This window comes from Penaeus monodon, chromosome 10 (assembly GCF_015228065.2).
Source record: "Penaeus monodon isolate SGIC_2016 chromosome 10, NSTDA_Pmon_1, whole genome shotgun sequence".
In the NCBI taxonomy this organism is placed as follows: Eukaryota; Metazoa; Arthropoda; class Malacostraca; order Decapoda; family Penaeidae; genus Penaeus; species Penaeus monodon.
This window is the reverse complement of record NC_051395.1, coordinates 8,170,441-8,192,940: the sequence shown is the minus strand read 5'-3', so window position 1 is coordinate 8,192,940 and position 22,500 is coordinate 8,170,441. Positions and strand designations below refer to the sequence as shown.

Genomic DNA, 22,500 nt, shown 5'->3' with positions numbered 1-22,500 from the left:
TTTTCTGATAAGGAAAAGAGGAGACAGATGTCCAAGGAAGAAGTGGGTGTAGGAGATGGGGCAGAAAGTTTAGACTGCTTGGTGCAACAGATAAAGTGAGAAGGAGGGGTAGGCACAAGGGAAATGGTAAAGATTGGAGTATCTGGATTTAAACTTAAAAAAGAATTTGACAGGATAGAGAGGAAGCAGAGGTAAGAGGTAGGATGGTACACAGTAAGGGGAAGATAGTGGGGAGTTGATAAGACATCTTGAGAAGATGGGAGAGGAGCAGAGAGAAGGACAGCATTGGAAGAGATAGGGCAGTTCCAATAAAATGCATTCTGTGAGCCACCACAACTGGTGCATGTACATGACTGAGCAGAGCAATTTGATCTGTCATGGCCATGTTAGGCATGTAAAGGGCAGCTGTGGAGTGACAGTGCTTGGCAGGGTGGCCAAAACAGCAACATTTCTGACATTAATGTCAGACAAGGAAGAACCCTCTGCCAATATAAACTTCATAGGAGAAGTCATGTCTACAGCAGCTAATTTTGGCATTGTAGAAAATTTGGAATGAATAGTGTAACAGTAAGCACTGAGGAGGGGTAGTAGTAGTAGTACGAGATGTGATCAAAGAAGCAGGAGTTCGGAAATCAGAGAAGTTAAATTTAGATAAGCAAGTTGATGAAGGTACAAATCTTTATGCCATAATAATGATATTAAATTTACATTATTAGCCATGGTGAGCCTGAAATATATGTAGAAGAGAGACAGACTACCCTTTTGAGGTCAGGGGTAGGTGATTAACCAAGGAAATACTGTGCCCATGACACCCTGAGGCCATTCAGGACTGATACAAAGACAACCTTTCATCCTTTCAGCATAGCTCTTAGACCTTAGAAGAGGGGACTGCAGAATAGAAGGAAAAGACCATGCAAAATTATTTATCCCTCATTTCTGTATTCAATATATTGTGATACTGTGAGGCTTGGGTGCAAAGCCCCCAGATAAGGAAGTGTTATATGACATCAAAGGTCATATGGCAATATAGTAAATTAGAGTAGCAAAAAGGGTTAGAAATGAGTTAATGATTAGTGTAAAGTTATAGGTTGAACAATACTAGAGGGTAGCATGGTAGTGAAAATGGTAGAGAGGAGGAGCTGATGGGGTATAGTGTAAGGTAAAGATTGTTAGAAGGGGAAGAAGTTAAGAGAGTAAGAAGCATTCTGATGAAATACTGTAGCAAAAATGAGTTTAATGATTAGGATAAGTAGACAGAACGTGGGAATAAAGAAAAGGGAAATGGAAAGGAAAAGAAAAGACCACGCAAAATTAGCTGAGCTGAGGGCTGAGTACCAAGGTAAGGGAGATCCCCTACATTGGGTCTGTCTCATAAGCCCCCCACGACAACAAAGAGGAAGGAATTGGGGGAGGGGGGTGTTCATACCTAGGCTGCTTGTACGGTTGGTTAAATGAAATTACAGCTACCCAAAAAGGCATTAGAGCTAAGATTTTATCTCGTACAGATGTAGTTCATTCAAGTATTACATCATAAACCTAGTTATTAGATATATACTTTATTACTTTCTCAGCAAATTTTCATTTACTTTCATGTATTTGTAATGAAATGCATTTAGTATTTTTCAGACGTTTATGTGCTCAGTTTAGGCTTAATTTATAGTATTTTAAATCAAAGTATATTACAACAGCTTCCACTCTCTAAAAGGATAAATGTATGAAATCATGACCACGCATTCACCTCTTTAACTAGGCATGCCTATAGCCAACATGAAAAACCAACTCATCATGACAGGTACAGCTACAGGTGTCATGACTCACTAAAGGAAGTCGAGTGGTAAGCTTCACTATGCGCAGTGAACTCCCCAGCCAAAAGGCTAGACGAAGTAATTTAGCATCAACTTTTTTTTTTTTTTTTTAATTGGCCGATATTTGTGAAGACAAAGTGTAGAAAAACTGCTGTTTGACCAACACTTTGGCACCAATGAGTTGCAAACCCATCAAGTTAGCATTAATAATGCCTAAATGGTTGTGGATGTGTAAAGATCTAAGGATATATGGGAAATATAATAAGGTAATAATACCATGTATCACATGGTATTTTAATTTCAAAAAAGTATTTAGCTTAATGAGAGGGTAGGCCTTTTGGTGCAAGTGTCCATTTCATTTACCACACTTTGTTTGTTTATTTCTTCCAAAAAAGAAGACAGCAACCATTCACTTAACTGTCTGATTTACATATAATTATATACAGAAAGATAAACAAATGCTTCATGACTGAAAAAGGGAGAATTAATTTTTTTTTCTGTTCTTCAGATGATGAAAACAGTGCTTGGTGTAAATATGGAGAAAGACGAGGAAAAGGAAATATAGGCAAGTCACATATGTGACCTATTAATTTCATAAAAACTTTAACCTTCACACACTGTATGCTGTAAGCAGCATAAGTAAGTGTGTACAAATATTAGATTGACCCAATGATACAGAGAGTCCCAATGCCATATTGAACTATTTGTCAGGGTGCATGCAGTCAGCAGTCTAAAACAAAAAAGTAGGAGCATGGGAAACAAAGTTACCCTGTCTTCAATTCTTTTGGCAGCAGCACAGATTTTTCATTAATTAAGGCTAAAAAGAGGCTTTAGTCTACTTCCACTGGGCTATTTCTTCTTGACGAATACAGCCAGGGCCAAACGAAAGCACAACTGCATAATGTTCAACTTAAAGCCTGACCATACAGGTGGGCAACTGTAAATTATTTATTTATTAAAAATTTTCTGTCGCCTCTACATCCAAGGTCATATTCAAAATACAGTGATAGCATGAGGCTTGGGGGTAATATCCCAGGTAAGGAAGTGATATATGACATCAGAGGTCATATGGTACTATGGCAAAGTAGAGTAGCAAAAAGGTTTAGGAAAGAGTTAATGATTAGGGTAAAGTTACAAGCTGAACAGTAGTAGAGGATAGCATGGTAGTGAAAAGGATAGAGAGGGGGAGCTGATGGGGTAAAGTGTAAGGTAAATGTTAGCAGGGAAAGGAGTTAAGGGAGTAGGGGGCATTATGATAAAGTACTGTGGCAAAAATTAGTTAAGTGGACAGAACAAGGGGACAGAAAGGAGGAGAAGACAAGACCATGCAAAATTATTTGAGGTGAGGGCTAGGGACCAAGGCAGGGGTGATCCCTACAATGGGCCTCATTCCATCTCCTACCCCCCCCCCCCCCCACACACACACAACAACAATGAGCACAAGATTAGGGATGGGGCAACTGTAAAGGTGACATCACAGGCAAGGGCTGAGGACCAAGGCAGAGGTGATCCCCTACATTGGGCCTCAGTCTATCTCCTAAGCCCCTCCCCTCAACGAACAAGGGATTGGGGAGGGGGCAACTGGAAACTATTTGTTTACTGAGTAGTTTGTCCACCTATTTTATTTATTTATCTTTTCTGCTGCATCAACATCTAAAGTCATTAGTGACCTATTCAAAATATAGCTTTAGGGTGAGGCTTGGGAGCAAAGCCCCAGGTAAGGAAGTGCTACATGACATCAAAGGTCACATGGCGCTATGGCAAAGTAGAGTAATGAAAAGAGTTAGGAAAGAGTTAATGATTAGGGTAAAGTTACAAGTTGAACAGTACTAGTGGGTAGTATGGCAGTGAAAAGGGTAGAGTGAGGGAGCTGATGGGGTATAGTATAATTAGAGTTTGTTAGAAGGGGAAAGAGTTAAGGGAGAAGGGAGCATTATAAAATATTGTAGCAAAAATGGCAAAAATTAGTTTAGCAATTAGGATGAGTGGATAAAACAAGGGAGTGAAGAAAAGGAAAAGGATAGATGAAAAGACCATGCAAAATTAGTTGAGTTGAGGCCTGAAGTCCAAGGGAGGGATGATCCCCTACATTGGGTCTCAGTCCCCATCTCCTGAGACTCCTATGACGAGAAGAAGCAATAGACTGGGGGGGGGGTCCACACATGACATCACCTCTATTCATGCCTACCCATGTAGGCAGAGCAGTGTATCAAAATATAGTGATAGGGTGGGGCTTCGCAGGCAAAGCCGCCAGGTAAATTTTTCTTTGTTCATAAAGTGATGTTAGGATTTCCAGAATGGTCAAAACAGTGTGCCATCAGAGGTCATATAGCATTATATGATAAAGTATTGTGGCAAAAAGGGGTAAAAATTAGTTTACTATTAGGTTAAGTGGACAGAAGGAGATGAAGAGAAGGAAAAGGAAAAGAAAAAAGAAAAGACCATGTAAAATTAGTTGAAGTGAGGTCTGAGATTCAAGGTAGGGGAGATCCCTTGCCTTGGGCTTCAGTCTGTCTCTTAAGCCCTCCCCCACTACAACGACGAGCAAGGGATTGGGGGAGGGAGGGGTGGTCCATGCATGAGAGGTGGTCTACTATGACGTGATACGATGTCATTCCAGTGATTGGGTGGAACCTCAGGGTATAGCAAGTATTTCTTCATGTACTAGTGCATTTAATTCAAATTTTAAAATTTGAGTAAAAAGTTACCTAAAAAAAATACTTTGTTTACTGTTAATTGAATGCACTATAATGTTACCAAATATAATATCCAGTCAATTTTAGGGTGGTAGTGAATCTATCTGGCCAGCTGTACATGTGCAATGGCCCTGTGTTTACACACACAAGGTTCTAGAAGCATGGATCCAGGTTATATGCACAGAATATCAGGGAAAAATTTAGTTTAGGGCCTGAGTAATGGGAATGTCACCATGACAATTTATATATCGAAGGCCAGCGCAACAGGAATGACTTGCAACAAATGCACAAGGCTCTTCAAGGGTGATTAGCCTCCACGGGCATTTAGGAAGGGGGCTCTTTGATTATTCTTATCAGTAAAAGAGTGGAATGTACCATCCAGGAACTGACTGGAAGTGTGCCGGCTCCAGGGAGAACACTATTTCCACAAAAGGTCTGATCTTTATAACTGTCTATAATTTGCACTGTTGCCATTTACAACAAACATTTACATCTTTATAGACTATAATGATAACTGATTGTAGCAATAAAACTACATACTGCAATAAATCTTGCTACATGACAATAGTATTACACATTTTATATATCTGATTTGGCAAGGTTTGTTGTCATTGCATAAGCAGTGAAGCTGCATGGTGCCATTTGTATTTTCAAATATAGAATTTCTATAAATAAGGTAGAAAGTGGATTAATGGTTGACATTAAATTAAAATGGGCCTCCAAAGTGTATTTGCCTTTAGATATGTAATTATCTTCATATCTTCGACTTGGCAAATTTGTCTGACAGGCAGCTTTTGTCCGACATGGGTGAAACTTTAGGACAGGCCCGGAAGTGTCCTGTGTGTGTAAGAACCATCTTTAAAACTACAATGTAAATTTACACAAATGTGAAGATATTTCTGCATCAAATATGATAAAAACTTGGAAAGACCCTTTTGATTTATTGTCAAACATTAACTTAGCTGCTTCTAATTTACTTATAATTTCTCTTGACATCCATAAGGACTATAATTAGTCCTTCCGCAATTTTTTTTTCTGTTGAAAATTATTCCACTTTGAGGCCTCTGGATAAATTATCAAATGTTAATAAGCTGTTTCCTACATTTTTATTGCTGTATTTTATTAAATAATACAAATTGTGGCACCCGCCTTTTAACAAAAGGATGACATCACATTTAGGTGTAATATTACCATTACGATATAACCAAGACTTGTTGCCATATTTACCTTGTCTTATCACAATTGATTTCTACTACTAGCAATTAACTTTGAGATGTGGCAATGGAGTAAATCAGACAAAATAATAGTCAGGCAAATATGACAAAGCAAAAACCACTTGTACAGAAAAAGAAGACTTTGCACAGGGAAGACAAGGAATGTTGACACAGCACACAAGTGTTTGTAGAGGCCGGGTCTATAAGCCCCACACCTGGAGAGTCCTCACTCAAGTAAGCCCAATGCCCTGACTATGGGCCATGTGTGAGCAGCAAAGCAACCAGATCCAATGGATTAATAATTGTTATAAACTTTTCCCCCTGAAAATTCAAGGGATGTAGTAAATAGGAGATTGAAGGTATCACCCTTGTAACCAGGTAACCAAGAACTTATGAAGCCATACAGGTGTATAAAAAAAAGAAGGAAAAATGTACACCTTCAGATTCAGAACTGCTGCATTTTAGTGTTACTGGATCTTTAGTCTAAAATAATCAGACCCTATTTAATGATGGCTCTTACCTCACTGAGCAATTCTTGAGTGGCAGACTTAACTGGTACAGCTTGGCCCATCACACAGTGCAAGTACCCTTCCCCTCATTCCTTATGGAATTCATATCAGCTTTGTTTTGGTAATAAAAGTCTTAGAGCTATTTATCATTCAACATCAGGACATCTAAACTTTATATAAAAAATATTCTGTGACCTCTCTAGAAGCAAAATCACAAGTTACTATAACTAAATAGCAACATTAACCACAGAAACTTCCAATGTCTCCCTTTTCTTTAGTGGTTACAGTTATTAGTACCCTACTCCAGGAAATATCAATTGCAAAGCTTTTCAATCAGAATTGCACATTTTGGTCAATTCATTTTGCCTCAAATTTACTTGGAAAATCTTAAAAGATCAATTTCTGAATAATCAAACAAACTAGCACAAAGAAAGGAGCAAACAAATAAAACCCAAGAACTTAGATTTTTTTTTCTTTACTAAAGGCAAACACAGCTTAGAACTGGATCATCTGTCCCTTCCTCTTCTTGTCACCTCCAAGCTCGAAGTGCTTGCATCTCTTGAGGGGGAGCTGTGACTTGATTCTGCACTTGTTGCATTCCATCTTCAGCACAATCTTCTTGGTGGTCTTGGCCTGGAAGAGGAAGGAAAGGCTTCAGTACAGGAAATTTAACCAACTGGTTAACTGGAACGATTTTAACCTGTTGCTGCCAGGCCACCCATATAGCTGTCATAACAAACTGCTTGATCTACCAGGTACGGCTGTATGCATGGCGATGCGCTAGAGCTACACGTAGCAGACTCCCGCTCCAAATGGCAGGACGGTTGTCGGAAATCACCAGAGTCAGTGAAGCTGAGAGATTTCTACTGTCATCTAAGGATTGAGCAATTGGACAGATTCCATGACATTACTTGTTCTTTCTAAATATTGGGCACTATTTCTCCTTTCAATCAAGCTAACTACACTGCAGTATTCTACATGATAAATGGGTTTTACAATTTATTTCTTGGGATTATTCTTTTAATATAAAAAGATGTTTTGGCATTTCTCACTACATACAACTATAAATTTACTGTATATTGTGTCATTTCAGCTCCTATGAAACAATTTAAGCCTCTGCTAAATCTAAACTAAAATATGGGTAACTATTTAATATATTCTAAATTCCAGACAAAAACATGCTTGAACTTGACCCTATTTGTAACACGAGTATGAATAAAAAATTTAACCACGACTATTACATACTTTTGATGATGATATTACATACTTTTGATGATGATAAAAAAAAAAAAAAAAAAAGCATCTAATGAAACCCTATCAAGTATCTGTCCCAAGTGCCAGGCAGTACAGGAAGTGGGAGAGTTGTAATTCTGACCACTTTAAATTCTCAAAGATGATCACATTTAAAATATTAGTAAAGATTTACAAGAGCAATACGGATTTAACCATTTCAATGCAACACCAGTGGTAAATTACTGATTAAATATAATCATTGATATTAAATTAAAAAGAATACAATTTACAGGACTGAAGAAAGTCTGGATAGAAAGTTCTAAAACTATTCCATAACTTAAAGCAAGCGAGTTCCATTTCTCTTGATAAATATGAATAGTCTTTCAGTCTTTTTACTGGGTGATGGAGCTAAGGAATAAAGTACTCAAAACTTGCAATTACAATAGTTGTGCTCTACAACTGGTTACCTTCTTTCTGAAGATAGGCTTTGTCTGACCACCATATCCAGCCTGTTTCCTGTCGTAACGACGACGGCCCTGGGCAAACTTGCGTTCCTGGAAGTGGTTGATGCGTAAGTAATACATTCTTTTTACATGCAAAAACTTACAAATACTTAGTGTCACATATTTGCTGCTAATTTCCAGTCTGATAGGGTTTTAATTCTGAAACCAACGGAAAACCCAAAATTCACAACCTTTCAAATCCATACAGGTATTATCAATTCACTCAACAATAACGCATTCTACCTTGGACTTCTTGTACTGCGAGACCTTGTGGTTCTGGTGCTTCTTGCACTTAATGCAGAAGGTGCGTCTGGACTTGGGTACGTTCACCTGCAGGAATAGTAACCTTATTAAAATAATTTAATTGAAGAGCCACAAACAAAAATATTAATCAGACATTAAGAGCACACAAAACAAAAAAAAAAAGGCAAAACACCTAAATATGAATACACAAAGAAATTCTGCTATACATGCAAGCCATGCTTAGTAAGCAGATATGATTATATACCAAGAATATACCACATTTTCAAGATCATTTGTAATTTCAAGGCCATCAATTATTTCCCATAATTTCAATCCCAATCACTTATCAAAACATTGTTAAATCTGAGAAGACATACAGTGTCAGTGTGGTCACCTAAGCATTTCCTAAGGTCTGGACCTTCCACTTTAAGCCGGATCATGGGCTTGGAGGCATACTCAAGTATATTACATATGTCTTCTTCCAAAGGAAGATAGGACTAGGAACTGCCTCTCCATCCTTTAACCCAACATTGCCGGAAACATACATTATGTACTGACAAAAACAAGCGAGTGTTAGACTTCATCATGCTACATTTTTGCTAAATAATTAGAAAAAGTGTTAGTGCAAACACTTATCTTGCTCTCTCAGAGCTTTGCACTGAAATAACAGAAAAGATTAAGAGAGCAATGTTGATCTCCCCAACACAGTTCCCGTCAGCCTACATGGAGTATGACAGGCACCAAGTGTTGGGTGGTTGTTAAGTACACAAGTAAATTTAGCAAACAACTGTAGATGTTAGAGAAAACTCTACGTGCAGTTTGTCTAAACATACGAGGAACTCTTCAACATTAGCCTTTCACAGCTATCAACATTTTGCTCTATAAAAAATGGAAAGAAAAAGAATCATACATTAATATGTATTAATTAATCATCCCTAGTGTGTGCCAGACAAGCATCAAGTGAAATTCAGCATTTTTATATAATGAGATGGTCAATTCCCTATCCAGAATTTGGGCCTGACAGAAAGGTAGACATTAGATCCTACTGGAGATTCCAAGAAGAATAGGAATAGATTTCAATATTAAGAGGTATAGCAATAGATACCATAAGGCAAGGGCCATTACTTCTTACTGCTTACTTAAGTATACTACATAATGCCTGTAAATAAAACTGTATAACACACGCTCACACACTCATTCACTCGAAGAGGTTTGGTACAGAATCAAATGAATGAAATAATATACAGTTTATATCAAAGACAAGTGTAGGAGGAAGGAAATACAACAGCTTCAAAGATGATGAGAGGAGGAGGGAAAAAAGCAAAACCTGCTCCCAGTAGGACAATTACATGCACTGTTGAATAATGTACTTTGTTACTGTTCTTTTATCTTCTGTTTATGAGCAACATCTAGGCCTTTTCAAAAAAGCTATGAACTTGGTGTAAAAAAAAAAAAAAATAATAATAATAAATAAAAATAAAATAAAAAAGCCAAAGTTAATCAAAATTCACAAATCTAAGCTCAAGCAGGCAAAAAATAAATACAAAGTCATGAATTACTAATAATTTCCACATGTCTGGTGGCCAACTATAAACATCAAGACTAGCATACCATGAACAGATACTGAATTATTATTATTTTATTGCATTTTATTTCCTTTACAATACTACAATTTACATGCAATAGCCGGAGTTGGCTCTGCCCCCTAATATCCCCAGCAAATATTGTTTTCACCTCGGTATGCACAGCACGACAGCTGAGCAAAGAGTGGACTTTAGCTACAGGCAGCACTTTCTGCAATCGTAATTTGTGATGTATGAACATTATTTCTAGTACTGCAACATTTTGTCCTCTATAAGATCTATTTCCTCTAGCTTCGTGTCCCCATACTGTAAAGATTAACATCTTAAAATTCATGATTAGTTCCTTTCTCCTTGAATGGATAGGAATCGAATGAAAGCAATCTAACATGGGAAAGTGTAGCAAGTTACGTGGCAATATATTTTACAAAATGCTATTTGAAATGTGCTTCACCCAATGAATTGTGTAGAGGTTCTGTAGTACCAATAAATGTTGCACAAATTGCCGATCTTTACCTGCACTATCCAAAAGTATACTTTCCTTCCTCCCCTCATGGATTTCCCTACTACTAAAAAAAAAAAATCAAACGTCCATCATGGACATTATTACAGCCAGTTGCAAGTGGAATTGAATTGAACAGGGCATAAATAAGAGCCTGTTTTTATCTCCCCTTTTGAAGAACACTGCATTTAAATAATTATGAGGAAATCAGTTTGTAAGTGATGCTCATTATATATATATATATATATATATATATATATATATATATATATATATATATATATATATATATATATATATATATATATATATATATATATATATATAAATATATATATATATATATATATTGTGTGTGTGGGGCCGCGGTGGCCGAATGGTTAGAGCGTCGGACTCCAGACTGTCACAACGGCAATCTGAGTTCGAGGGTTCGAGTCACCGACCGCCGCGTTGTTTCCCTTGGGCAAGGAACTTCACCTCGATTGCCTACCTAGCCACTGGGTGGCCAAGCCGGCCCAAGTCAGTGCCGGGTAAATAGAGATGGTGACTCGATAAAAACACCGGGCGGAAGGCAATGGCAAACCACCGCTCTAAATTGCCAAGAAAAGTCATGGAAGCCCATGATCGTCAAGGCCGCGGTGGCCGAATGGTTAGAGTGTCGGACTGTCATGACGGCAATCTGAGTTCAAGGGTTCGAGTCACCGGCCGGCGCGTTGTTCCCTTGGGCAAGGAACTTCACCTCGAATGCCTACCTAGCCACAGCCCAAGTCAGTGCTGGTCCCAAGCCCGGATAAAATAGAGAGAATGATTACCTAAAAAAAAAAAAAAAAAAAGGTAACACCGGCACTCTCCGTGGAAAGGAACTGGGGACCCTACCACGTACTCACTCCAAGAGCATCACAACATGAAAACTACAATTAAGTATCATGCTGTGACCACGGCGGCTCAGACATGAACCTATCGTTAAAAGAAGAAGATTGTGTGTGTGTGTGTGTGAGCAAGATTAAAATAATGTTTTTTGGAGGGGAGGGGGATAGAATACCAGCAAATTATAAAACATTAGCAAGAAACTCATGTGAAGTATATAATACAAATTAAAATCACAAAAATAATATCACAATTTAAAGTACTTTGCGAATTACCTATTGGGAGTAATAATTATTGCGAAACAAAATTACTTCATTATAGTATCATCCGAGCTCAATAGTACCAGGTGCCTATATATGCAATACACATCGGTTGTGGTTAGAGTTGCAATATCATAACCCATAAAGGAAACCCAGGAGGCGCTGTAAGTTATGAATGAATTCTACCATATGAACTATTCAGTTCAAAAAAATACTAATTCTGAAAATTTGTGCATTCTATACTTCATATCCCCAGTTTTCAATTGTATTATTAACCCCAAAAGTCCTATATGCCATGATACAACAAAAGCTGTCAAATCCTGGCAGGCCATTTTCCTGCATTGTGTCTGGCAAGAACAAGATATGAATGAATGGTCTGTGTGGTCCAGCCTCACCCACTATCTCATCCCTCTTCCCTGCTGATGCTGTAATCTCCCTTCATACTTCGTGCTATGCAATGTACCTTTTCAAATTCTTTTTTGGTTATGAATGTTCATGTGTTTCTGGTCTCCATCTCTATTTTGGTGCAAGCGAGATAAGATTGTCTAAGCTAATAAGGTACTTTCTGGCTCACTTGCTCCAATGTCCAAACCTCCCTTCCACCTCAATCCCTTTCGATCTTCCTGCCGAGTCTAGCACGTGCTTTTGCTATTTACTATTACTGTGCAAGTTCTCAGTCTCCTTCATGTCCAGCAACAATTAACCCAAAAATTTCAGCTTCATTTGATCTATCACTTGAAAAGCTCCCTTGTACACAGAAATTGCTGGTCTGAAATAGCTATTAAACATTTACTTAGTGAACCCAAGTGAAAATATGGAAAATGATCCTAGGGATCAAGGGAATAATTACTGGGTGCATTAGGCTTACATTAGCCTTGGAGGGGTATAAAGGGAGCATTGGGTGGGAGGACAAACTATCACAAAAAAAAGGGGCTAATCGAGATACAGCAATAAGGGAAGGGAGGGGTAACCTCTGTGGCTGAGGCTGGTGGGAGAATGATCATTAGCAATAGATATGCCAGATCACATGCTACAAGTTAACTAACTTGCTTTGGTAGACTGAAAAACCAGGCATTAGGAGATTGAAAGAGCCAATGACAGCTTCAGCCTGCACTGCACCCATATCCAAGCAGTTTTAAGTGCAACTTTTCAAAAATATTACAAAAATATTACCAAAGCCAGCTAAGGACAGGAACTCTCAAAATGAATCCAACCACTGCTCAGCAATACAAGAGTATGAATCCTTTTATTTAAAGATAAGTTTTACATCTATTTCCTTGCCTCTTGTCAAGGAAGAGCCAGGCCAATAGTCAGTTCATGAATGGCATGAAATGCTGGAATGAAATTTCAGAACTGGTAAATGTCAAAACTTAATATCATAAGGAGAGGACGAAGCTATTGATTCCGATTCTGTAAATATTACCAAGAACAAAAAGCGGTCTTACTAATGGAGGGGGGGGTACTGTCAGACAAACCCTAATATACTCGAAACATAACAGGCCCTGCAAAGGAACCCTTGCAATCTAATATACCAAATGGCATTCACATTCTTGTAATAAGCCGTTTCCTAAAATAACATACCAGCATAATTGTCTAAGTACTGCTGTAGTTCGACCAGTATATACAGGTACGATACTTCTGCAAGGTTGGTAGTTGTGTCACCAAGATGTACCGTATTCCCTTACTGACATGCAACACCTGCTCCCATTTTAATCATGATCACATATACACAGGAATTTGCAATGCTATATCAAGCAATGGCTCATCTTTAAAAATTTTACTGAAAAACAATAGGAAACAGGACGAGTTGCTAAATGGCAGTTAACCAAGACCATGTACAAGGTGTTTATATCTTTTCAAAAGCAGTATTAAGAATATAAACTTACTATAATCAACCTGTAACTTTCATAAATAGGTTTATGGTCCTTCTCTCACAATAAAATAAAGATACTTAGGTTTAAAAAACCCATTTGACAACTCCCCTGTAAAGACCTGTCCAGATGAGTATGCATGATCAACAGGCACATGGGAGGGCACAGAGAGGAAGTCACAGGCGGACAAACTACTTGGTAAGCAAGTAGTTTCCTGGTTGTTTTGTCACATTTACAGTTGCCCACCACAATGGCTAAACATGTGGACAGGCCTTTAGTCAACCTAATTGTGGCAGCATAGACAAGCTATCAGTTAAAAGAAAATACCATTTTATGTTTCAAATTGAGACAGTAAAAGTAGAATTCAATAATCTAATAATTTTTAAAGTTAACTCGTCCGTTAAACTCGATGCTGCAAGGGATGGCATGTATGGACATAACATGTCCATAGTTTATATCATAAATTGTTCTTACACAGATGGCTCTACAGGTACATACGTTAAAAGGTGTCAATTACTAGTACTTCCTATCTTATATTGCCATTTGTAATGTTGTGACATAATTATCATAACATCTACAATAAAAATAACAGGATCGATATCGATGGCAATTAAAGAACTCCAAGCAACTAAAGAAAAGGTAAAGTCAGACAAGATTACAAGGTTTACTAATTAACTTCTTGGTGGCCGAGTAACTGTGGAGCCATCTATGTGTAGACATATCACATTAGAAAACTAAAGTGAACAGCAATAATAGGTTAAACCAATTTTAAAATCTTTAATAGGAAGCCAAGACATTTTCTTTTTGTTGTAGCACATCCATGAAACCCATTAATCTTTCATAAAAGCAACACCTCTACTGACAAGCCAAAATGCTAATCAGAGGCTGAAAATATTTTTACCTAATTATGATTTATGAAACTAATTACTACAGCCAAAATTTTCTTGCTATTAGGAGGTTATGAAAAGGAGTGTCCTCATTTGTTGTTTTAAAGATATCAAAATTAATTATGTGAAAATATATATGCACATTTATTACTTTACTAAAACTGAATGCTATTACAATGGATAAGCAAATTAATACAATGACCATTTTGAAATACCCATTTGGCAACTTGATAGGAATACAGTACTGTTCCATATCATTATATACTGGAAATTTACATTCCTTTATGTCCATTTTTGCTTGAATCATTCCCAATTGTTTTTCAGATTTTTTTTTTCAAAACCTCCATAGCTACCGGTGCTATGGTTAAGGCCATTGCCCTAATGATGCTGGGACACTAATGTTCACGGTAGTGTTAATTAGTGATATGTATCTACACACAGGTCTCCACAAGTGCTTGGCCACTAAGAACTAATTAAATTGTTATTTTCTTTTTAAATAATGCAATCCATACCAATGCTATTACTGTAAACATTCTGATTATCATAATGCTATTGACATTAATAGCAATAGATGAAATAGTTTCCAAAATTAAAGAAAAGGGTAAACAGGTGATATAGCTCATCCATGACTAAGAACTTTGACCCATCTATGTGTAAAGATATTTAATAAACAAACTGACAGTTGACATGGGATGTACTTGCATGCCATCCCTAGCAGCTCTGGGTTAATCTGTGATGAACAGCTTAATATCAAAAGATAAAACTTATACAAATGCAATGACTGAAGTCATCGCATCAAGATCTATGCACATTCAGAACTAGAGTTCCAGCAAAGGAACCTGCACCAAATGTTCTGGCAAGACAAGAGCTTGTAGACTTAAAAGACATTCTGACAAATGAGGAGGGAATCTAGGCCCTTGTTCTGCCAGAAAACACATGTTACAGGTTTGTCTGTCTTTGCCAACATTGCTAGTGTTTCCTGCCTTGCTAATAACTGGAAAGGAGGTGACTAATGCTTGTGTAAATTTCCAAAAAAATCCCTTTACCCAAAACAAATAATCTAGCTTTCAATCATCAACCTTGATGAATTTATTAATTCTGAAACTGCTGTCCTATCTCAAACTTTAATCCCCCCCCCCCCCATCACAGCACTTTCATCATCAATGTTTGTATGTGTGCACAAGAGTGCTAAATCCATTGGCAATATTAACCCAACACTGCTGGGTCACGTGTACCAGCGTCGTAAACTGCTTGGTCTGTGGGGTAAGCCTATGTGCGCAGCAACGCACTGGAGTGGGACGTTCAGCTTGATGTAGTGGACTCCCGTGCCTAGTGTCTGGCCTTTGCTAGAAATCACCAGAGTTATCACTCTCAGGGATTTCTGTCACCAGACATTAACCATGTGAGCAAATATTAAATCAAACCCAAATAAAAAAACAGGGATATATAACTAATAAAATGTTTTATCTGGAGTGTTTAATATTAGCCAAAACCATATGTTGGTGGCTTTCATCCAGCCAAACCAAGCTACGCAATGGGGATCACACGTAGGCAGCCGCTTCAACTCATGTACTTGAAGCTGGCTGCTGTGCATAGCATGTGCCCCTGCCAACCAACATTTGGCCTTTGCTCGTTAAGGCAAGGTTAGAAGACAACAGTCAACATAATTTTTATATAGTAGGTACTAAATTATTTTTATTGCTAATAATACTGCAAAGATACAAACATGAAATTAATAGACTAAAGCTGATGCATTTATTATTTATTAGAGTGGAATTACTGGGTGGAACCAATTAATTATCTCAAAAAATCTTGTGCATACACCAATCACTCTGCTGTGTCAAGGTCGTTCCAGACAAAACTGTTTAGTTTGCTGAAATTGAACATTTCAGTTGGTCAAGTTATGCCTAATTATAGCAAATTCACATCCAGCATTACTTCATGACATCTGCCTTCTTTATTCACAAACCCAACTCCTCATACTTAGTAAAGTCTCGGTAATTGTTTAGAATACCTTCACGTAACAGATTGACAATTTTGGTATGGATGGATTCCTCTCACCGACTACTATACAAATATATAGGTACAGATTCTATAGAACCCCTACAAACTCTCATTCTTGGCCCCAACAGCAGGGGAGAGCATGAAAAGATACTGGGGAAATTGTGGGATAACGTATGTAGTATAAACGAAACATCTATGGTAATAATAAAAATAATTTGCTATACTGTCTAATGCAGGGGGCGAGGGTTGTAGGGCGTCGACCCTCCTTGATGGGGATTGACATACCACAATCCACATCCGTCTGTTCCTGGTAAAGATGTCCAGTACAGGGGTTGGGGGCAGCAGCTTTCCATGATGAGGTTGTGGGGGGGGACAGCCCATTTGACTATGTACTGATTATGTAGATTTGTAAGTTGCCCCATTATTTCCCGGGTACCATTCATGCCTTCCCCTGCTATCAAGGTCAAGATTATAGGTATTCCAGAAGATAATTTCCATCTATTTGGGCAGTAGAGGGCAAGAGGAAGCCACTGATACAAATATTATTGTGATCGGTTATGCGAACATTTACGGAAGTTTCTGTTAACTAGTCCACACAAGACACTGTTTATTTTAATCTAATTTACCCATCCATTTTTGAGCTGAATGAACAAATCGAAAAGCAGCCTAAGGCTAATGATATGACTACCATGTGCTCGCTTGAAGCCAGGGTCTAAGAATCAATATTTTGGACCTAATTTTGACATGAGAGTAGTTTTTGACCATATAACCTTAAATTTCCTCCATACCACTGTCGAAATTGATTCGAGCCTGGCTAAACGACCTGATCACATGTTGCCTCAATCAAGTGCCTATCACGTATTTCCCTATATCCTGACTCCTAACCCAAGATTTGAAAATAGTTAACAATCATGCACATGATAAATCTTTTCTTAAAGCTATTTAAGTATGCCGAGACTTAAAATCAACAAGTTATAAGGGCTTCTCATCAAAACATGTGGTACGATAGGCCTGTCCCTAATCAGCTGACCGGCCAATCGCCACTCCTTCACATCAATTTCTACTGAACTAAACCTGAAATGAAGTCGTAGAACTTCCCAAGGTGTAGCAAATTTATATAGCAGTTATAAGTATTAGTTTTTTACCATTTTGCCAGTCTGCGAGTCCTTAAAAGAGTCAAACAGAAGACGAAATCCTCACTTCTGTCCCACGTTGACTCGATGTAAACAAACCCACGTACACGCAACTTTCGACCTTACGACATCTCCACATCCCATGTTATTTCATCCTCTTTTTCAAAGCATCACTCCACTTCCATCCACTTTTTCCCTTGCAGAACAACCCCGAAGAGTCGTTCAACACTTAAAACACCACACGACTCACGTACCATCTTGGCTTAGTATGATCCACCGCGATTTAAAAGCTCCTTCACCCAGACACAACAAGTCGATCCGACACCTGGACCTGAAAGGGCAGACCGGAACACGTCGCATCTCGTCCCCAAAGCTCTTCCAAACAAAATCCTTAACGCAAATTATTTATAATAAAAACCATATACCACCGCAATCTACAAAATTTCCCGCATCTTTCGATGTATATATCCCATCTCAAAAAATTAAAACAGAGAGAAAAGAGGTATCGGTGACGTCACGGGCGGCGGCGGGCGGGCAGCCAATCAGCGTGGACGGGGAGGCGAGAAGCGCGGCCATCAGTCGGTTTGAAATCGGCCTCGTGTCTGCGTCTCCTTCCACGCCTTTGGCCGAGCGAACAACAAGAAGTAGAAGTGTGTGTGTGTAAGGCCGCCACAGCGAACCACAATGTCAACCACGGAGAAGTCTGTCGCTAACGCCGGCGACGATGAGGTCAAGAAGGGAACCAAGAGGGCGGCTGAGGTACGTTTGCAGGAAAAGGAGTGTAAGAGAGAGAGAGGCTGAGCTCAGGCTTTTTTATTCAGATAACATTAAGACTTTATTTATCTTTTTTTCTACTCCGGAGTGAGGAAACGAGGGGACGAAACTCCCCCCGGACAGGTGAAGCCCGAGAGCAGAGTGCAAGTCGATGAGAATCATTCTTTATTAAAAAAAATAGTGAATTAATATGAGCTTCCGTAGCAGAGAAAGAGGGAGATAGAGAAAAGACCAAGAAAAAAATAAGTTTAGAACGAGTGAGTGAGAGAGAGAGAGAGAGAAAGAGAGGGAGTGAGAGAAATTAAAAAAAAAAACTTATTTTATTTTATTCATAGTTTTAGAAGTTATTATTTTTTTTTTTCGAGAAAAGAGAGATTCTGGAAGTGTCAAAACCCGAGAGAGAAAAAAAAAAACCCAATCGCTGTCTCTCGCCCATCCACGAAATCGCCGAGGGACGAGTGGACGGAGGAAAGCCGGGAATAAAGGAAGGGGAAGGGAGAAAAGAAAGGGGGCGAAGAGAGGAAGGAAGGAAGAAAGGAAGGAAGGAGGAGAAACACCGCCCGTGCGAGGCTAGAGATTTTGAAAGTTGGCGGGCGTGCGTGCGCGAGGAGGGCGGCCGTGCGAGGCTAGGCGGGCGGGCTGCTCCTGGCCTTTTCGGCGACGGAGCCTTTTCCGCGGATTCCCTTCCTCCTCGCGGCTCCGGGGGGCGTGGGCGGCGGCGGAGGAGGAGGAGCAGCAGGAGGAGGAGGAGGGGGCGAGGGCGGGGAGGTGGTGGAGGAGGAAGAGGAGGAGGAGGGCGCGCGGCGGGCGTGATGGGCGTGATGGTGGAGGAGGAGGAGGAGAAGGCGTAGGTCTCGTTACTTGAATAAAAAAAAAAAAAAAAAAAAAAAAAATTGTGATCAGTACAATGTTTATTTTGTTTTACTTTTTTTTTGTAGGGTTTCGTTTATTTCTCTTATTTCTTCGTGCGATTCGGGAGTGATTTTGGTAAAGTTATTATTATTATTTTTTATAAGTGCGGCTAATCGTGTTAAAAAAAAAAAGTTAATTTTGTCTATATTTTACTTAAATTTTGCACTGCCATAAGCTTAAGATTTTGCGTTCTGTCAATTTTATTTCTCGCTGTTGTTGATAATGTTTATGTTCAAGTTCGTGATGGTAAAAAATCGGTAGTATTTTAGGTGATTCGGCGCGTTAGCTGTAAATGTCAAAGTCGGGATTCTCGGTAAAATGTACTTATTGGAAAACTTTTTTAAATATCAGATTGTGTGTTCACTGTAAAGGGGTTCGGGGGGAATAAGGGACCTTGTAGTTTTGATGTACAAGTGAATTTTCTTCCTGGCTACTGTAGATAAGGCATTTCTTGCACTTGGTCGTTTGTGTTGTCTACTCTGGACTTGTTGCATTCTCCCAAGTCTCTTCATCTGACATGCGGTTCGGCTGGTCATCTCGGTTGTGACAGATAGTCAGTCTCTCTCTCTCTCTCTCTCTCTCTCTCTCTCTCTCTCTCTCTCTCTCTCTCTCTCTCTCTCTCTCTCTCTCTCATCGTGTCAGAAAAAAAATTTATCTCCGTTTGTCTGCTAATAACGGTTTGCTTGTTTTTCGCTTGGTTTTGTCGTTCGCCGCATGATTAGGAGCGAGTGCCTCCCGAGGCCTGGTGACTGGACTTGGCCCGCTGGCGTCGGGGCGACGATGGGCGCCGGGCCGAAGTTGGGCGATTCAATGCATAGGATTAGATAAGATACTGTGGAGAGTTGCAAGCAGAGGGAGGGAGAGGCGCGGGCGGGAGGAAGCTAGTTTGTACCAGATGCTGTTAATGTTGCTAGTGAAACTCTCTCGCTTTGTGTGTGTGTGTGTGTGTGTATGTATGTATGTATGCAAGCAAGTCTTAAACTTTTTTTTGTCTTTCTTTTTTTTGGTCACATGCATGTTTCCCCGTTAAGGCTGCTGTGTTGGAATGCATCAGATGTTGAGAGGTGATGGCGAGTTAATTAAGTGTAATGGGTCTGTTGAGGGAGGAGTTGGCGGTACAAGTGGACACTTATGAATTTGGGGAGTTTTAACTTTATTAAAATAGAAGCATGATTTGTAAACCGTTATTGATTTTTTCGGACTTCCTGTAGGCTTGGTCTGGGTTAGAGTATGCGAGATGAGTCCTTACGTCCAGTGGAAGGAGAGTCGACACGCGATTATTACCTCTATCACCTCACGTTGACGACCTATCTTTCACCCTGGCGAGGCTTTGGTCGGACAGAAGGGGAGGGGGGGAGAATCGCCCTTAACGCCGGCCGGTCTCGCCCTGTTCCTCCCTGGCGCGTGCAGGGCGGAGTTTCGACCTTACGGACGGCGGGCCCGCGCGATGCATGCTAGCCACGGGATTCTGAGCCTTACAGCGGGGACGCGGCGTGGGGCGGGGGGTGGGGGGGGGGACGCTTGCCGCCGCGGCCGCCGCCGCTGCTGCTTTGCCGTCGTCGCTGGTGCTGTTCCTTCCGAGACGAAAATACTTAGCGGGCTGAGTGGCGGATGATCTCCGACAGGAGCGAACACGCAGCGGGTGGGATAGGGGTAGGTGGGTGGGGTGGGTAGGGCTAGACTGCCGCATAACGAAGCCGACACGGGCTCTTAGACATTACTTTATCAGACCATAAAATATGTAGGTGTTTGAATCACCATAGAATGAATGACATGCACAAGTTATTATCTTAATGTTTGAAAATCCTGTAGTTTAGTCTTTAATATGTTATTGAATTGAAATGCTTTCCCTAGTTTCATATTAACTTCTTTTTAATGAAAACTATCCATTAATAAAGAGTCCATATTAACTAGATCTTTTTCCAACAGGAAGCCACCGATGATGCCAAGAAGCTGAAGGGAGAGGAGAATGGCGAGGAAGAAGTAGAGGAGGAGGAGGATCTGGAAGGAGAGGAGGAGGAGGACGATCTGGCGGAGGCCGAGGAGTTGGACGAGGAAGCGGAAGGTGAGGCTTGTTCTTTTTATGCTAAAATACCCAAAGTTGAGAAAAATTTGCAATATGAATGAGTATTACCTGTTACCGTTACTAGCTTCAGATTTTTTTTTATTCTGAATTGAATTTTCCCCCATGTATTTAAATGGCTTTTGTCCTTTTCCGCAGAAGAGGAGGAAGGTGAAGGCGAAGAGGGCGAGGGAGAGGAAGACGAGGAGGAGGAGGAGGAGGATGCGTAAGGAGACAGCTGCAGAAGGAAGACCGGCATTGTACCCCTAAGCCGGGGACCACCTGAGGAGAGGACGCACGGCCGGGGGTGCCGAGGGCGATGGGCTCTGCTCCAGTTTTTATTATTGTATTATATTTCACGTACCTGTACAGTCAGTGTGAGCGTGTGGCGCGCGAGTGTGAATGTGCAAAGAGGCCCCCCTCGCCCCCGCCCCCCCGGCTCCACGGAGCTCAAGCGTCCTCTACCCTAGAGCAGCGGCGACGCCCGCGCCCACCTGCCGCCCACCAGAACCTCCGCCCGCACGCCCACGCGGGTGGTGGGGCCGTGGGATCCCGGCGCGACCAGGCAGCAGCAGCATGAGGAGCAGGAGGGAGAGGGCGCGGCACCAGCGCACCGTCGCCAACACACCACTGCGTGTAGTGTCTATTTTCCATTGATACCAAAAGCAAGCAGGGCTCCCTATTTTATTTTTCTACAATGCATCTCTTTTGAACTGATGTGTTTTTTGGGCAGTACAACATATGATGATTTTCATTCTTTAATTTCATAGGAGTGACAAGTGTCTCATTTTGTGTGAAAGTCAATAAAGCTTAAGTTGTCTGTATATGTGCTGTCTCATTCTGTGTTCTCATCCGCCGAGGTAGTGCGACCGGACGAATAACATCGTCCGCGCCTACATGACGAGACCCAAACCTCGTGACTGTCACCACACACGTTTATAATAAAACTGAAAATAGTTTTACTAACCTGAGTTTCTTTATCAACCACATGGATGGAAAAAAACAGTACCTGGCATTATTACTATGGTATGATTTATTTAAAAATAATAAAAGTAAATAGTACTTTAATTATATCATTGTCCTGGAACCTTGGTTATGACGGGTAAGGGAAGGGAGGATCCCTCTTGGCTACAAGAACTCATTTGAAGTTGGAGAATTCTAGACACCGGCACATTGCAGGGCCGTGTCAGGGTTAGGCCCCTATTGCTCACTTCACGTGATACAGCAGATGGATGTGTTGCTTTTCCCCTGTCCTGTTTGACGCCCTCGTAGGTCCTCCCTCTGCCCTTCCCTGCGACAAGGGACGGGAGTCTGTGAATAAAGATTGTGCAATAAGCGAGGCAGAACAATGGGAGGAGTTGAGAATCCTGGTGAGGTGTGGAGGTGGCAACAGCGCCGCACCACCATTCCACCCCAACCCAACCACCACTACGCTCTCACGGGAA

General features: G+C 40.3%; 2 protein-coding genes and 2 long non-coding RNA genes across 6 annotated transcripts in view; 2 read left to right on the top strand and 2 right to left on the bottom strand.

Annotated features, from left to right (window-relative positions):
- Positions 1-3,129: 3,129 nt before the first annotated feature.
- On the top strand, positions 3,130-7,473 carry LOC119577806. The gene is made up of 2 exons (XR_005229149.1): positions 3,130-3,310; positions 6,980-7,473. It is a non-coding gene; the product is annotated as an uncharacterized LOC119577806 (long non-coding RNA).
- Positions 6,684-17,709, bottom strand: LOC119577802 (60S ribosomal protein L44-like). 2 transcript variants are annotated; one of them, XM_037925372.1, is made up of 4 exons: positions 17,562-17,709; positions 8,204-8,290; positions 7,925-8,011; positions 6,684-6,857 (listed from the first exon to the last, which is right to left on the bottom strand). In XM_037925372.1, the coding sequence occupies exons 1-4, from the start codon at positions 17,562-17,564 to the stop codon at positions 6,720-6,722; spliced, it is 315 nt and encodes a 104-aa protein (XP_037781300.1). In that variant the 5' UTR covers positions 17,565-17,709; the 3' UTR covers positions 6,684-6,719. The 2 variants fall into 2 exon arrangements, with proteins under 2 accessions (XP_037781300.1, XP_037781301.1); XM_037925373.1 differs by having other exon boundaries at positions 17,320-17,641.
- Positions 17,710-17,859: 150 nt separating this feature from the next.
- On the top strand, positions 17,860-22,117 carry LOC119577804 (troponin T, skeletal muscle-like). Of its 2 annotated transcripts, none has more exons than XM_037925375.1 (3): positions 17,860-18,066; positions 20,923-21,058; positions 21,218-22,117. In XM_037925375.1, the coding sequence occupies exons 1-3, from the start codon at positions 17,992-17,994 to the stop codon at positions 21,283-21,285; spliced, it is 279 nt and encodes a 92-aa protein (XP_037781303.1). In that variant the 5' UTR covers positions 17,860-17,991; the 3' UTR covers positions 21,286-22,117. The 2 variants fall into 2 exon arrangements, with proteins under 2 accessions (XP_037781303.1, XP_037781302.1); XM_037925374.1 differs by having other exon boundaries at positions 21,215-22,117.
- LOC119577805 overlaps positions 21,876-22,500 on the bottom strand; it is a 1,637-nt gene continuing 1,012 nt past the window's right edge. Inside the window, exon 2 of the long non-coding RNA XR_005229148.1 lies at positions 21,876-22,366. This is a non-coding gene — a long non-coding RNA (uncharacterized LOC119577805). The remainder of the gene's footprint in view (positions 22,367-22,500) is intronic.

Bases quoted from the DNA above. Each gene is read 5' to 3' on its own strand.
- LOC119577802 (XM_037925372.1), bottom strand. The intron at 8,012-8,203 runs GTAGAATGCGTT...AACCACTTCCAG, and splicing joins CGCAGTACAAGAAGTCCAAG to GAACGCAAGTTTGCCCAGGG. The intron at 6,858-7,924 runs GTAACCAGTTGT...TTCCTCTTCCAG, and splicing joins AGCCTATCTTCAGAAAGAAG to GCCAAGACCACCAAGAAGAT.
- LOC119577804 (XM_037925374.1), top strand. From the start codon at position 17,992: ATGTCAACCACGGAGAAGTCTGTCGCTAACGCCGGCGACGATGAGGTC. The intron at 18,067-20,922 runs GTACGTTTGCAG...TTTTTCCAACAG, and splicing joins GAACCAAGAGGGCGGCTGAG to GAAGCCACCGATGATGCCAA. The intron at 21,059-21,214 runs GTGAGGCTTGTT...CCTTTTCCGCAG, and splicing joins GTTGGACGAGGAAGCGGAAG to AAGAGGAGGAAGGTGAAGGC.